At 37.7% G+C, this 17707-nt stretch overlaps 1 protein-coding gene across 4 annotated transcripts in view; it reads right to left on the minus strand.

The window, feature by feature from the left end:
• The window catches only part of PAK3 (p21 (RAC1) activated kinase 3), a 351152-nt gene that overhangs the window by 99011 nt on the left and 234434 nt on the right, over positions 1–17707 (minus strand). For all 4 annotated transcript variants that reach the window (XM_049767578.1, XM_049767581.1, XM_049767577.1 and 1 more), the window contains one exon: positions 4422–4623. In XM_049767578.1, coding sequence (XP_049623535.1) covers positions 4422–4596 — 175 coding nt within the window. In that variant the 5' untranslated portion in view covers positions 4597–4623. The remainder of the gene's footprint in view (positions 1–4421; positions 4624–17707) is intronic.

The raw sequence follows: 17707 nt of genomic DNA on the forward strand, positions 1-17707 counted from the left end.
ATTATTGAAATAATAATCAAAGTCTTCAACATTTTTTTTGCATTTTTGGATCAAACCTGGTGGCACTCAGGCTCTGCACTCAGAAATTGCTCCTGACATGGGGACCATATGGGATGCCAGGATTTGATCCGTCCTGGATAGGCTGCGTGCAAGGCAGACACCCTACCGCTGTGCATGTCTCCGGCCCTTAACATTTTTAAAAAGAACACATGTACTACTATTATTCTTCTTCTTTTCTCTTGAAGTTCCATTTGGTCAATAAAATGTACTATTATAGAGACTTATTAAAACAAATAAAATAACTACTGTCCTAACAAAAACAAACATTTTTATTTAAATAAACACGTAGACATTGTGGCATTATTATGATAAAACATTGGAAATGGTCTCAACTATTCAAGGAAAAAGAAATGACTAAATAACCAGTATGCCTCTATAGAATAAAGTATTTTTATACCATCAAAAATTATTTTAATGAATTTTTCTGATATAAAAATATTCACAGTGATAATGGTAAGGGAAAAGCAGGATATAAAATGGTGTATATATTATGATCTTCATTGTGTAAAAATGTATATGTGTACATGCAGCCAGAAAATGTCTAACATAATAATGAAAATGTTAAGTTAATTGAGATTTTTGAATATGGGACACTTATTTTATAAGATTATTTTTATTTTTCAATGTTGATATTAAATAATTTCCATATGATTAAAGAAGGGATAGAAGGAAATATAAAATCAAGTTGTTATCTTTGGCTCATGAAATTATGGAAATTTTTAATTTTCTTTTTAAATTTTCTATGATTAACATAAAAACTCTAATTAGAGACAAAGTTATTTAAAAAGATTCTAAAATCGAGGCCGGAGAGATAGTACAGCAGTAGGGCGTTTGCCTTGCATGCAGCAGATCCAGGACAGATGGTGGTTCGAATCCTGGCATCCTATATGGTCCCCAGAACCTGCCAGGAGCGATTTCTGAGCACAGAGCCAGAAGTGCCCACTAAGCGCCCGAAAACAAAACAAAACAATACGATTCTAAAATCTAGTATTTTGGTTGACTCTAATGTCAGTGTTAGAAATATAATACCCTAATTACTTAGCAGTTTTTACTTTTTATGGTACTCTGATAGAATTCTATATGATATTAAATCTATTTGTGTAAGATAGGCCTGGTGTTAAATTTTCATTAATATGAAATAGGCTCAAGAGTAACTATGTGAATAATCCAAAATCATACAACGGCAGAGCTGAACTCAAATTCAGGTCTGTAACATTCTAATCCAGGGCTCTCTCCATTGGTTCCAGAATGATAGCATAATCACTGGCGAAATAGGGTATCAGTGAACTTGTCTTACCAATGAGGGTCAGTTTCCTAAACAACCCCCTAGTTGGAGAGTTCTGTTGAGGAAGTTATTTTAGGAGATAAAAGAAAAATGGCAAGGAAAGGGATCACAGAAAATCTTGAGAGCTCAGATAGTCATTGTAAATTAGTAAAGTGCATTGACCATAACATATTAAACAAAACAGTATTACATTACATTAAAAGAAAAAGAGTTTACATAGCTTCAATTAGCAAAATTTATTGGCTCTACACAGTTTTCATTTAGAACAGCGGAAGATTTCCAGAGGTAATGAAAATGAACCATTCACCATGGCTGTGGAAGATGAGAATGAGAATGAACTAATGACCAGAAATAAACTGTCAATTCAAATCAGGGATCTCCTTGCCCTCAGGGTTATCTAAGTCCGATCCTGAGATGAAAAGGACTTGCTTGTGGTTTTAATCTTTCAAGCCAAAGTAAACATAACTCATCCAACTTAGTGATTTTGGCCCTTTGAAGAGACTTTCTATCTTTTTTTGAGGATACCTTAAGCACTTTTGTATGGAGTTCAACTTAAATCACTCACATTGTGAAGGCAGCTTATCAGCTATCCGGTAAAAAGTGTTTATATAGCACTATCTGATTATTTTGGCTCTTCCAAAATTATTTCTTCCAAATGTGTTGTTTGAAGACTTATACTCAGCTGTACTCAGTTTGATTAAGTCATCCACGATTTGTCTGCAGACAGCCAGCAAAAAAAAAAAAAAATGACCTGGTAGCATTGATGATTACGCTCTGTTGAAGACTGATTAGTTAAGCTCTGTTGAAGATATTGTCCATCCACTACTATTTCTGAAAATATCAAAATACCTCTTTATACAATCCTGCCAAATTATTTAAAACTGTCCCTTAAAACTCTGTATGTTTCCTCTCATCTTAATTCTCTTCATCGGTCGTGACAGTCACATCTGGGCTACTGGGCTCTTCCTGAGAGTCATCTTTTAGCTGCGTCATATCACTTGAATTTGCATTAAAAAATGCAGCTTCAATTTCAGTTGAGGATTGCACCTGCATCAAATGCCCATCCTCGTCCATCGGCTCTTCTGGATCCAAAGAGTCTTTGTCTTCAGGAAGGATGGCTGAAAGGTATTTCACCATCTCTAGCCAAATTTTCTCCCAGGTGACATTAATTACAGGCTCTGTTAAACTATTTAATGCCTCCTTTATTAGGAAGACAGCATTCGTGATGGTGTAGGAGTCCCAGGCACTAGGATCTTTAGACAGAGGGACCTTTGCCAGATTTTCCACCACAAAGTTATACATTAGCTTGGCATAAGTCTTCTTGAAGGGTTGGATCAAACACTGGTCTAATGGCTCAAGGATTTGAGACACACGACTGCTTATAAAGACAACCTGGACATTGGGGTGCACGTTGGCAAATGCCTCTGAGGTGCCAAAGGGACTGTGAAGAATCAGGAGGACTTTAAACTCAAGATTTCTTTGTTTTAAGTAGTCTTCGACTTCCACCAGGAAGCACTGCTCAAACCATTCCTTAAGAAGAGAAGGGGTCATCCAAAGTTTTCTGTTGGCACGCCAGTATACTGGATACTTGGCTCTATTTTTCCCCCGGAGGAGATTGGGGCATAATTTTCTGTAGAGCAGCAATGGTTTTACTATGAGGTGACCTGTAGTGTTGGCACAAAACAAAAGAGTCAGTCTCTCTGTTTTGGCTGACTTCATGTCAGCCTCAGTGGGTTCTGGTTCTACAATAGGGCAAGTCGGATTGCCCAAAGGCTTCCAAAGCATGGCCGTCTCGATGGCACCAAATATTTGTGCAGGCAGATAATCCCCTTCGATAATCAATTTCTGGAGTTGTGGTGGATATAATACAGGAATCGTTGCTGGATCGAGTGGTTCTCTCTCTGGTGTCACTGTCATGTGAGACTGTGTTTCTGGGTCGTGGTGCACCATGTACTTATCAAACCAACCCTCGTTTCCAGATACATTATTTTCTGAACCCACTTCAGTTTCTGAAAACATATCTCTGAAAACTCCCTTTGCACGGTCACAGATCCCTTGCATCGAAGGGTTTTGCATTGTTTCATTGTATTTGTGCTTGTCTTCAATCCAGAAGTTTAACATCATTTCTATCTTTTCCATCCGTGGGTCACGAGGGAATAAGCATCTTTGATGGGACTTGGTCACAGAAGAGTCCATACTGGCCCTAATAAAAGTTTCATCTTTCCTTATGGAACGGATTGTAGATTCATTAACACCATACAAGCGACCCACAAAGCCATTCGTTTTCCCTTGAAGAAGCAGATCAAGAATATCCCTTTTGTCTTCTAATGAGATCACTCTTCTTTTCTTTTTCGCAACCTTTGGTGCTGCCAGAGTACTTTTATTGGCTTTATGCTTTTCTGCCTCAAGAGTCTGACTTACAGAAGCCATGCTTAATTGTATGCTTAGAATGCAACCGGACAGCTAGTAACTAGAGATTTTATAGAGGTACAGAGTGTAAGCAGGTGTTATTTAAGCAACAGACAGCATATGAACTTAAGTGTTAATGAGAATATATTGTAATGAAATTCAGTGCAAATAGGGTTGACTGTCAGGAACAATTGGCAGAAGAATGAGGAAGCAAATTGTGACAGAGTCACAACAACAATAATGTGGCAAATGGAACTGATTCCCAGATACTGAATTCCAGCTCTTCACAGAAAAAGGCATACAGAAGTAAGCCCACCTCTATTTCAATTTCAATAAGGACAAATTACAGGTAGAAAGGGATTACTATAAATTATCCCCTACAATGCATGAAAGACAGTTTATATATACTTATATATATATATACCCAAAACAGTACCTTTGCTATGATTACCCTTGACTTAACACCAATAATTCAATTTTATGTGAACGCAAGAGAGCAGTAAGTCAGTCAATCAAACATCTCTGACAAAATCCAACCTCTGAAGATGTAGACGTAAAGATCAGCCAGGCCCTGAACAACTAAAGCTTAAGAAATGACTACCCAAGAAAGTGACAATTAAAAAGTATAAACTGGCCCCTTTTCAATGCCCAGCCACTGATACTTTACTTTTATCCCCTCCTCCTGGGAAGATAGAGCGAAGCCTGGCTTTCTTGTTCTTCTCTTCAGGGGCCATGGGAAGTGGCTTGGAGCTGTGGTTGAGTGCTGAAGAATCTCGGTTGTTACTATTCATCCTCAGTGGGGGAGCAGGGGGTTTTTCTTCGTTATCCAGACTATCAGACATTTTCAGTTAAAAGTGACTGCACAGTTCCTAAAGAAAAGGAGAAAACAGGAGTTAAGGGTAGAACTAAAAAAAACTAGGAAAAATCTAGGAATTCTAGTACTTTAGTAACAAAAGCATGGCTCTCGCTTTTTTTTCCAGTTTTGTGACGACCATTTTGAGAGGTTTCTTTTTAGAGGGAAGGGAACTGCCTATCCAAACACCACTGATACAGTTGTCCAAAGAATATAGTGAAGGAACAATTAGTAATCACTTAATATGTATATATAAACATAAAAGGCACCTTACCTTTTCCACAATGAAAATATTTTGTTATATAATTTATAGAAGAATTGTATAGAATATATAATGAAATATAGTATATGATACATTCAATAAACGATATGCACTATTTCTTTAAAAATTCTATCTTGGTGAACTTTTAAAAATTCTGTCCATCATTGTTAGCCATTAGGGAGAATTCGCCACCAGAAACAAAACACTTTTTCCAATTTAATTTTTTTGCAGGGGCCGGAGTGATAGTAGAGCTGGTAGGTAGGGCATTTGCCTTGCATGCCATCGACCTGAGTTTGATCTCCAACATCCCATATGTCCTTCGAGTCGGTCAGAAGTGATTCCTGAGTGCAGAGCCAGGAATAATCCCTGAGAAATGCCAGGTTGTGGTCCAATACCCAAAATAAATAAATACATAAACAAACAAACAAAATACTTTTGTTTTACTTGTCTGTTGTGTCAAATAGCATACGATATTTGAACTAACAGGTCTAGATTTTTTATTTTTAATAATCTACAATAAGGACATTTTTTATCTGCCTCAACACTGAAGTGATCCTGTGTTCATTTAATATATATGCAAACATAATGGTCTATGGGAACACACTAAAACAATCTAGTAAATATAGCCATTGTAGCTGAACTGGAATATACTGATAAGGAAAACAACACCCCATTCTCAGGTTAAAGCTGGGGTAAATGTCACCATTAGCAAAGAGGAGTCTGAAGAAGAGAAATGTTTCCTAAGGAGAAAACTTTCCTTTTTACCTTGCCATTATTATATATATTAGAGTGTGCACAAGGGTTACTCCTGGCTCTGTACTCAGAAATTACTCCTGGAAGGCTAGGGGACCATATGGGGTGCCGGGGATCAAACCCAGGCTAGTCATATGCAAGGCAAGCACCATTCCCACTGTACTATCACTCTGGCCCTTAGTCATTATTTTATATATAGGAAAAGGGAACAGGAAGATTAACAAGAGTATTCTAGAAAGGTTATAGGAGCCACCTTTTGTTTTGGATATTAAACTGCTCTGAAGTTCACTATGCTTTATTATCTTACGCTTTGGGTTGAATATATTTGAATTTCTTTGCACTGCGAGGATAAAGTGAATTGTGCATTCAGAAGCCATGGAGTCCATAAAATACATCTAATTCCAAAATTTTTATTTCAGTCCTATTTGGGACCTGATATACGACATCTCATATTAATATCTCCCAAAATAATATCTAGTGTGATTACAAGAAACATAAAATCCCAATATCGGGGCCGGCGAGGTGGCACTAGAGGTAAGGTGTCTGCCTTGCAAGCACTAGCCAAGGAAGGACTGCGGTTCGATCCCCTGGTGTCCCATATGGTCCCCCCAAGCTAGGGGCAATTTCTGAGTGCTTAGCCAGGAGTAACTCCTGAGCATCAAATAGGTGTGGTCCAAAAAACAAAAAAAAATTCCAATATAAGGGAATGTCTAAAAATTCATCAAGCATTAACTGGTACTAATTGAAGAGCATAAAACCCTCCAATATATCATTTTATTCTAACAACTTAATATTAAAAAATCTAAATATATTTCAACAAACAACAGGGGCCTCCTCATTAACTGATATAAGAAATTATGAAAATTCTTCTTAGCCCTTTGGTAGTTACAATATTATCTTCAATAAGTTAAGAGATGTGATTTGGAATAATTCTGTATTTATTATGAACTAAATTATTTTCAAAAAATTTAAGTATTTAATAATAGGCTAATAAGAAACTGCTCTATCTGCATAGATGATTGTCAACTTACAATGAATGGCTTGATTTTGATTTGGACAAGACATTGCTTTTTTTTGTCCTTGCCCAGTAACATGCCTTATATTATCTTAAGACCAGTACTGTATTTGTTCTCAGTAATTATAGTGAAATACTTAGTCAAAATGCTTTTGTCACCAGTGTCAACAATTGTATCAGCCTGTTTTTGTCTTTGGTGAAAGTACCACACGATTATATAAAGATAAAATTTCACTCATATATTTCTAGTATTAATATTTTAAAAACAATAATGATAATGTGCCTAAATCTTCTTTGTAATTTTGGTCCTTATGAATTCATTGTGTATCCAGAAGAAAATTTTAAGGCTGATTTTACAGGTATCGAAATGTTTGTATTTCACAGATCCATAGTTATTTTAGTCATTGAAGAGAATTTGATATCAGACACACAGTACTCTTCATTTTCACATGGTTTGGGGGCTACACCTGGTGGTACCTAGGGATTACTCCTGGGTCTGTACTCAGGGATTACTCCTGGGAATATTTTGGGGACCTAAGTGGTGCTGACAATGAAACCCAGGCTGGCCTGGAGCAAAACAAATAATTGCCTTATCCATTTTACTACTGCTCTTGCCCCAAAATACTCATTTTTTAAAACTGTCCTTCCCTGAGTTCAAAAATGCCAGAACATGAGGTAATTGCTATTTATGTTTGGGAGATAATATATAACTTAGTACAGTAATATACAAATATTCCTTAGTAAAAATAAATGAATTTCAAGGGCTGGAGAAATAATATACAGGTAAAATAAGGCTTTTGACTTTCAAATGGCTGACTATGATCTCCAGCATGAAATATGACCCCTTGAGCACCATCAGAGGTTGTGTTTTCAGTAAATAACCCTGAAGACCTCTAGGTTTGGCACAAGTGTCCCACACTAAAATAAAATTCCAATGTAATTGCAAGTGAACTCAATTGAAATAGAAGATTCTAATATTAAAACATGGAGAAAAAAGAGCCGCCATATTCTAATTTAAACACAAATGCATCTTTCCTGATCAAATACGGAAGATAATACAAGTAAGAGAAAAATGAATGGCCTGGGATTGAATTTAGGGCTTCACACATGTAAGGCAAGTAGTCTATATTTTTGGCTAAAAACTTCTTTAAGGTCAATCTTATAGAAGGAGCCAACTCAGAGCCTGTCAGGGCTCCAGTGTGTTTATATAGTTGTAGTTGAAGATACTGGATCTTTTGTTTGTGATAAATAGGTGTGACTCACCATAACATTTTCCCTGTCTCTCTAATTTCTCTAGGACCAAAACCTACAAAGGGAGAAGTCTTGTTTTTTGTCAACCTATTTGATCATCCTTACCTGATTTGACTAGATGTATTTTAAATGAAGAAAAGGGATTAGGAACTGAAGTGATAATATAATAGATAAGGAGCTTGCCTTGCATTTGGCTGACCAGGGTCTGTTCATCGGCATCCCAGATGGTACCGTAAGCACCACCAGGGGTGATTCCTGAAAGCCGAGCCAGGAATGACCCCAGAGCATCACCAAGTATAGCCCCCTCACAAAAAAGAAAGAAAGGGTACTTGATCTCCATTTCAGTACATTTCCCTCTATTACACTATACATGCACAACTAAAATCTCATAGCACACACTTTCTCTTGTCCAAGAAATTAATTAATTTAATTTTATTCACTTTATCCGGGTTTAGGGAAGTCAGAATAAACCTCTTACAGAGATCAAAACGATACTGAATAATCTTCCAGTTCTACACTAGGAAGAAGCAAATAGTCATTGCATTTATTTAGATATCTTGGGTTTGATTTTGTTGGAATTATCCTGACATTAGTTCAGCTTTTTAATACCCTATTTTAAGGTGGAACTAATCTTTATCTTCTAATAATTCCAGATAATTTTGATTTGGTGATGCAGTATTTGTTATCTTTTGCTCGACCTGGAAAGTGGCTGTCCATTTACAAGTCCAAAGGAGAAAGGACATGGACCATTAAGGGAAGCCGAGCTGTTAATGTATTTGTTTCCCAAGTTCTCTCTAATTCTTTCACATATGTTGTGTTATTTTATGTTTGTAAACCAGGCACATTTATTAAACTGGGTCCCTCCCTTGAGACAGCTGCCTACAAAGGATCAGATTAAAAGGGTTGCTAGTCTAATCTGTCGATGATGTCATTATTTTCAAGGTCTTGAAAGGAACTGGTTTGCTTGGGGTAGCTACAGGCTCTATTTCAAGAATTGTACAAAAGCACCATTACTCTTCAGGCACCCAATCTAAACAGTTTCATTAAAGTTGCACTGCTGTTGTTCGCTAATATAAAATAACAGAAACTTGTAATGAGATGGCATACTGGATCTAAACATAAATCATTTTTAGTACCTGGCCATTACCATTGGAGGAAAAGTCAACTTTAATGAACAACCAATAACAATTGGTATCATTTTACAAACTGATTTAATTCTTCTATTATGACCTTAGAGGCATTTGAAAAAGCTTCTGTGGATGGAATATATATTTGACATAACCCTGGGGACTTAACGTGGTTTAACAAAGTTCTGTGATTATAACTAAATTCATCACCAATGAGTCGTTTGTCTCATAATACAGAGTGCCTCAATATCCCTTTTTCAGAGTACTAAAATCATTATTTCTTTCCTTCCTTTTCCTCTCTCATCTTCAGCCTCCAAGTGCTAAGGCACGTACACGTGAATACATACATAAACATATAAATACAGCACTTTCATTGACCTACCTAATGAGAGATTTCTATCAAAACATTTTAGAGAAAAACTTTTAGCAAGATGCTGAATTTCACATAAAATAACTCTGCTATAATTTTCTGTCATCCCTCCAAATGATCTCATTCCTCCAAAATGCATTTTCTTAATCAGTGCTGTGCCAAATGAGACACACAGGGAATGCTGAAAATAGGCCATGAATGAAAGCACTCACTTGCATGTTCTGGGAGTCATGGATAAGGTTAACCTGGTAAAAATTAACAATATAGCACACATATTTAAGTGTATGTAACCAAAATGCCAGCTGTGTCCATTTTCACAATTTCTCTACTCAGGTGTGTGAAGGGCAAGGATGAAGTAATACTGGCCCTCCAACTTGCAAGGCTATTTTCATAAGCAACTGAAATAAATATTTTCATGAGATCTGATAACACTGCAGATAAACCATCTATCTGTGCTCATATTTGCTTTCAAATCTGACTTCATTTTCATATTTTTCCAATACAGTACACATTTCAGCTGGTGTCCTTTTAAAAGCAGCAGACTAAGCTAGATCATATAAAATCATGATATCATGGTGGGAGAAAGAGTACAGAGGATAGGGCACTTGTGTATATGATCAACTTGGATTTGATCCCTGGCATTCCATATGGTCCCCTGAGCCCACCAGGTGTAATTCTAGAGTGCAGAGCCAGGAGTAACCCCTGAGCAATGCCCAGTGTGACCCAAACCTCACGAAGCCCCCCAAAATAAAATCATGATTTAATAAACCCAGGGGTAAACCTCCAAAACTACCAGATACATAAGGCTATTCCTGCCAATCTATAAACAAACATTAAATAAGGGTAAGGTTAATATTTTATTAATATATTTATCTCAAGCTAGAGTCTCTAACACAAGAATAAGATACAGCCTGGGGGAAACTCATAGGAACAATTACATTTTCATATATGAGGTATAGGGTTGCACAATATTTTGACAAGGTATGATAACAAACTGACATGAACACAAAAGAAAGATTTTATAAACTAAGAAAATGGGTGAAGGTATTGATTTACTGCTTTGCAACTATAAAATAATGAGTATATCATATAACACTGAAACCTCAATACAAATAAATTTAAAAAAAGAGGAAAATACTGCAAACAAGTTACAGTATATTTATATGAAAATATTCTGTATTTCTCTACTTTGAAACAACATAGTTATAAAACTATGAAAAAATAGAAGATCAATGAATTTTTGACACAGATACAAAGTTGTCTCCCTGGGTAATTATATAAAAAATAAACTGTTCTTTGTGTTTGAGGACAAGGGAGTTGCTTTACTGACAATGATGTATAAGAAAATAAGTTGTAGTTAAGTGGTAGAAAAATTATCCAAAATATTACCTACTGGTTTCTAAGGGGAAAAAACCCACACCTTCAGGAAGGCTAACTGAGCATTCAGATAGAGACTATGACTGGGAAATGAATTATGCTTTGCTAACTATATATGTTAAGGCTGGAAATGTAAGATGATGTAGTAGTCTTTTTCTATTGTCGGGATAGGAAAAAAGTCATCTAGACTTCTAAAAGTAATGGCATATATTAATTTAAAAGATTATATATGACTTTGCATTTCTTTACCAACATTTTTATTTAACATTTTTGATAAATTTTCAGACACTAATTACACAATATTCAAGATGCCAACAAATAAAGTACTCTTTATTTTATTTAAATTTACTTCATTTCAAAGAGAGGATAGCAAGCTAAGTTTGCATCTTCAGCAATTCTAAACCATACTCCCAATCTTAGATTAGGTACAAATTATAAACCAATCACTACTCTTTGCCAAATGTGTAGGCCCAATTTATCACTACCACCATACTTTCTAGGCTCCACATAGTCACTGTATATGTAATTTTCCTCTGTACATGTAACTAATTCACCATTTCCTTGAAGGATATGCCAACCAACAGTACTCATTCATAGTAAGTGTTAAACATAAATTTGAGATAATAAAATTATTATTACATGCCTATGCTTCAGCTGTGGGTAATTTTTCATAATTTTTCATAATCGATATACCTATACTCAAAGCCAAGAAGTCATGTTTGGAAATATTTGCCCTAGTCAAATGTCAAACTTTTGGGCATCATGCAGAAGCCAAATACCAATCTGATTATCAACACCTCATTTTTTTTTTTTTTTTTGGTTTTTGGGCCACACCCGTTTGACGCTCAGGGGTTACTCCTGGCTATGTGCTCAGAAATCGCCCCTGGCTTGGGGGGACCATATGGGACGCCGGGGGATCGAACCGTGGTCCTTCCTTGGCTAGCGCTTGCAAGGCAGGCACCTTACCTCCAGCGCCACCTACCCGGCCCCAAACAACACCTCATTTTAATTTATGTCATTCTTATTGTCCAAAGAGCTTCTATACCGAATTCTATTTGAGTAGGACATCAACATGTGAAAAATAGTGTGCCATCTTCCCTTTTAACATGAAGAACTTATAAAGCATAGAAGCTAAGTGACTTACTTAGGATCACAAAATAGGTGTGAGAAGTGAAATCTCATGCTTTTCTTAATTTTCTTTCTACTACACCATTTTGTTGTGTGTGCAAGTAAACACAGCCTCTCTCTCTCTCTCACACACACACACACACACACACACACTCTTCATGCATTTAATTTGTTCCTCAAAGAAGATTTGAATGAAAATTCTAGCTGCTTCATTTACCCACTTCAGACTGGTACTTACTGAATTCAACTGCTTTTCTCATCCAAAGTCCTGAAGTTAAGGTGACTTACAATGCCCAACAGGTTTTGTTGGCCAATAGTACCAATTCTTAGATGGCCTTGTTTTGGAGCTTCTTGATTCTGGGGCACTCACCAAGGGAGCTCTGCTATCAGAGACAGGGGTGTGCTGTTTCAGAGAGCCTAGACTGGGAGATACCATTACAGTGTGTAATAGAGGGAAGCCATTCCTGAGATCATCTGATTAGGAGAAGCGGAGCTATTTGTTAAGCAGATTTGCAAAAGCAGCTGGATAAGCAAGGAAGGCACTAGGTCTTTTTACAGCTTCCTAGTTTCCAACTGATACCCTTCAATAGATATCTCACTAGAGACACACAGACAAGTACATTCACACAGAAGACATTCATGACCTGTCTCATGAATAAGGAAATAAGGTTGTTCTGCTGTGGACCTGTTTTTGTTTGTTGTTTGTTGGTTTTTGGTTTTGTTGGGCTTATATCTTTAATGAGTGACTTTCACTGTTCTGGTAGGAACTTGACATTAATTCAAACAAAAAAGCAGGCATGTTATTAACTTGGGAAAAGAGATTTTAGATGACACTTGGCTGTTCTAGAATCAATTCCTACCTCTGTGCTCAGGAGTAACACCTGGCAATGTTCACAGGATCATATGAGGTGATGTGAATTGGAACTGGGATTTTCTCCCATACAAGATGAGGATTTAAACCCTTTACTATTTGTCCAGACTCAAATAATTATGGTTTCAAATTTCACTGTTAGGTTGGAAATACAGGAAATCAATTGGTATACCTCCACATCCAGGTATTTGAAAATACTTCTTTTCCAAATGATCTCTAGAGCTTCTAAATATAAGCAGTGGCACCATAATGTATTACTCATTGTATATGCTTTATGACTTAATGCCAATAAAATGCTAATGACCACGTGGCAAATTTTTATAGTTGCAAACTGATGCATTATCTACAGGTTTTAGTTTTTCAACTCCAACATTGATGCTTATAAGAGAAAATAAAAGTAAACCTAAAGAGAAATCTTAAAAAAATAAACAAGCATCAGTGCTACAGAACTGATGAAGTTGGGGCCGGTGAGGTGGCGCTAGAGGCAAGGTGTTTGCCTTGCAAGGGCTAGCCAAGGAAGGACCGCGGTTCGATCCCCTGGCGTCCCATATGGTCCCCCCAAGCCAGGGGAAATTTCTGAGTGCTTAGCCAGGAGTAACCCCTGAGCATCAAACGGGCGTGACCGAAAAACCAAAAAAAAGAAAAAAAAAAGAACTGATGAAGTTAATATGATGCCTCAAAGATATTTGTGGGGACGTTGCTCCCTCCCTGTCTATCCCATCCCCTCAAGTGGCATGTTTCTATAAACCACAGTGCAAACATTTATACTAAAGTAATGCCTCTTTGAGAGAGTGAGTGAGTGAGTGAGTGAGTGAGTGAGTGAGTGAGTGAGAAGAGAGAGGAAAAATGTCTACTATAGAGACAGGCAGGGGGAGGTCAGGGATGATGCATGCAAGCATGAAACAAAATAAGATCATTGATGGCAGCAAATTTGCACTGGTGAAGAGATGGGTATTGGACATTTTGTAACTGAAACTCAATCATGAACAATTCTGTAACTGAATCATGGTGATTCAAAATAATTTTTTTGGCTTTTCGACTACACCCATTGACGCTCAGGCGTTACTCCTGACTGCGCTCAAAAATCGCTCCTGGCTTGGAGGACCATATGGGAGGCTGGGAGATCAAACCGCTGTCCGTCTTAGGCTAACACGTGCAAGGCAGACACCATACCACTTGCACCACCTCTTCACCCCCTCAAAATAATGTTTAAAGTGTCTGTTGTGGAAGTAGACTGGGGAGTGGGAGGAAAATGGGGGTGGGGTGATTGGTGGAGGCAAGTGAACACTGCCGAAGGAATTTACATGACAACATTGTATGCCTGGAATTCAGAAACAACTAACTTTGTAATTTCACAGGGAATAAACTTAAAAAATAGAAATGTATATGGATATCAGAGAGAAGTAAAACCTAGTAATAAAAGAGATACTGGTTTTCAAAAAACAATGTAGTATCTTTGGAAGCATCAAGATGGAAAATTTAGATGCAGACTAATAGCCCTAGTGAGCAGAATACAATAAACCAACATCTTAAATCTCTGGGGGTTCTAGTTCTCTGTTACTATGACTGGGTATTAATCATATCCTTCCTTGATATTTTATATTCCTGTAAAATAACCACAAATTTTCTCAAATTCAATTCCAAGTATTCAACTGTCAGACTTTCTAGGTCAGTTTTTAATACCATGTGGATGCCTGTACATAGCTTTCTAACTTTCCATGTATGTTGTGGTTCATTCTATAGATTTCTATTTTTAACCAATTAGCTTTCTACGTAGAATGTGACTATTGTGTGCCCGAAGACAAGAGCATATTTCTTTCTTTTTTTTTTTTTGTTTTTTGTTTTGGCCACACCCGGTGGTGCTCAGGGGTTACTCCTGGCTGCCTGCTCAGAAATAGCTCCTGGCAGGCACGGGGGACCCTATGGGACACCGGGATTCGAACCAACCACCTTTGGTCCTGGACTGGCTGCTTGCAAGGCAAACACCGCTGTACTATCTCTCCGGGCCCCAAGAGCATATTTCTAAACTAGAAATTTAGATTAGTTTAGCAAAGCTATTATTTAATCAATAAAGGAACACCATTGCCAGAACCGTAGATCAAATATTTCAAATAGTATAAAATGAAGTAACTCTTTTATCTTAGTTAACCTGAACATAGTTCAAAGGAGCTGAGTATGTCCGGTCAGAACAATAGCTTAGCAGTAGGGCGTTTGCCTTGCACATGGCTGACGTAGGACGAACCTGGGAATGATTCTTGGAGTCCCATATGGCCTCCCAAGCCAGGAACGATTTCTGAGTGCATAGCTAGGAGTAACCCCTGAGCATCACCAGGTGTGGTCGAAAATGAAAAAGAAAAGGAGTTAAGTATGTGTCTCAGAAGTTATCTGTGGGCTATATTCATGGGAAAGGAAATACTTTTTACCACAAAACAGTTTTCTTTCATATATGAAAGGAAAAATATATGATTAGCAGGGAAAATAGGACAAGATATATTTCTCAATTCTATCCTTTAACAATGGTAGAGGATGAACATTCTTATTTTTAGAAATTCTCCCACCTCCTAGTAGCATTGTTGATGTCTTAAAGAAAACTGGCCTAGGTTTAAGTTCATAACCAACTCAAAGAAATTACTCTAGACCAAAAGACTGTGTTCATCTAACTAAACAAAATTCTTTATTGCAGCTTGTTTGCTTTCCTTTTTTATATCTTTATTTAAACACCTTGATTATAAACATGATTATGGTTGGGTTTCTGTCATGTAAGGAAAACTCTCCCCTTCACCAGTGCAACATTCCCACCACCAATGTCACAGGCTTTCTACTTCCCTCATTCATTATCATTGTTAGGATAGTTCTCAATGTAGTTATTTCTCTAACTACACTCATCAGTCTTTGTGGTGAGCTTTAGGAAGTGAGCTGGAACTTCCAGCCCTCCTCTCTTTTGTCTGTGAAAATTATTGCAAGAATGTCTTTCATTTTTCTTAAAACCCATAGATGAGTGAGACTATTCTATGTCTTTCTCTCTCCCTGTGACTTATTTCTCTTAGCATAATAGATTCCATGTACATCTCCTTGATTCCCTTTACTTTTTTAGAGCTATAAGGAAATAGGGACTCATAGCCCTGGTCTACCATCAGTGGCCATTGTGCCTATAATGGTGAAGCCACCTGTTACTTGATGCCTGCACCCTGTAACTGCCTTGCTGGCCCCAGGGGTATATAAAGCCCTGGGCTAAGGTGCTGGGAGGTGTTGCCTTTTGCTACCTCTCCTATTGCTCCAGGCCCTAACAGTTGGTGCCTGAACAATGGTAATTATTCTGTGGGGAATCAAAATTGTGATCCTGTGGATCAAAGCCATGATCCCTTAATGAATGAAGGCCCTAATTGCATGGTGGATTAAATCTAGGCTGGTTTCATGGATATTTAATAAAAGTCTGGACTTTTTTGGGTCTTTCAAAGATCTATTCATGTTATTAGGGGTAATGACATGATGGAATACATATCTACAAATAATGAAAAAAAAGAAATAATATCAAACTTACTAAGTTAATTTTAAACATTATCCACTCAGCTCCTTTTAGGTCCGCCCCCCAGTAGGGTACACCAGACTAAATTTAACTGCAAATGTTACCTTTTCTGCCCCTCCTCTGCCTAAAAAAAACGATAGCTTCTCCTGCAGGACCTACATCAAATTTCACTTCCTCAATATAGAATTCTACTGAACAAATGCCATCAGAGGGGTAAATGTCTTTCTAGCTGAAACTCAGGTTAGATCTCAAATCCAACCTAGGGCTTCCAAATATGGTAGTTTTCCAAACACTACCTGTGGCAGCTTAGAGATCTGCATCTCACAGGCCTGAATCAAACTCCAGAACCTCAGATGATGAGCCAGTTAATATCTCTTCAGACTCGGTCTGAAAATTCTCTCTTGTCACATAATATAAGGTGAGAACCCCGAAGATCTAGGCCTTGTGAATTTCCATCTTACCAAGGACTGAAAATAAATTCTCTTGGCCATTTCAAAAAGCTTTTGCTGATTATGGACCCACTTCTCCAGATTGTAAAGAATATCTAATTGGCTGGAGTAAAAGTGCACTTTAGATCCCCAAGATTTTCAAACAGTGGCTAGAGTATGTCTGAGCTCTTCCCAGGACTTGCAATGGAGAATGTTATATAATGATGAAGCCAAGACCAAACTGCACAACCTATATGGATCCATCAGAAGACTGTCTGGGTTCTGAATCATGTATGACATGCTGTTAGGGGAGGGAGAATATAAAAAAGCAAGCTACCCTGACCTGTACGATTCTATCATATGTCCAAGAGATAGCATTGATGCAGATGCAGAATTCGAGGGCAGCTACAGAAAAAGTCTTCCAGGGAGTCGCAGAGCCTTATGCCCAATTTATAGAAAAATTAACAGATGAGTACAAAGGCAAGTAAAAGGAAAAAAGGCCCAGCAACATCTGATAAGGCAGATGGCTTTTGAAAATGCCAACAGAGATTGCCAAACCATGTTGTGCCCAATTAGGGAGAGAGACTATGTTATGGGCAACCTGAAAGCATGCCAGAACGTAGGTTTCATATCACATCAGGCACATATAAACACCCTTGAGGCCTATACAGTACAGAGGAAGCCTATAGGACATGGCCATTCACAGAGAAAATATAGAGCACACCAAACTGTGTGTTTTCGAGGTGTCAGGGGAAACCATTGGGCGAGAGATCGTTTCTTTTGGATTTGGAGAAACTGGAAAAGAGGACAACCCCAGACATCACAAACGTGGGGTAGATGTTGTAATTGTGAAAAATGTGGCCACTATCACAGGGTTTGGCTGACCCACCCTGGCCCTGCTCTCAGGAGAACACTACCTGAACCTTACCCACAATGCAGCAGAGATCACTGTCCAAGATATTGCCTGAACAACGAACAGGTATCAGGAAATT

The sequence above is a fragment of the Suncus etruscus genome, chromosome X (assembly GCF_024139225.1).
Source record: "Suncus etruscus isolate mSunEtr1 chromosome X, mSunEtr1.pri.cur, whole genome shotgun sequence".
Classification (NCBI taxonomy): domain Eukaryota; kingdom Metazoa; phylum Chordata; class Mammalia; order Eulipotyphla; family Soricidae; genus Suncus; species Suncus etruscus.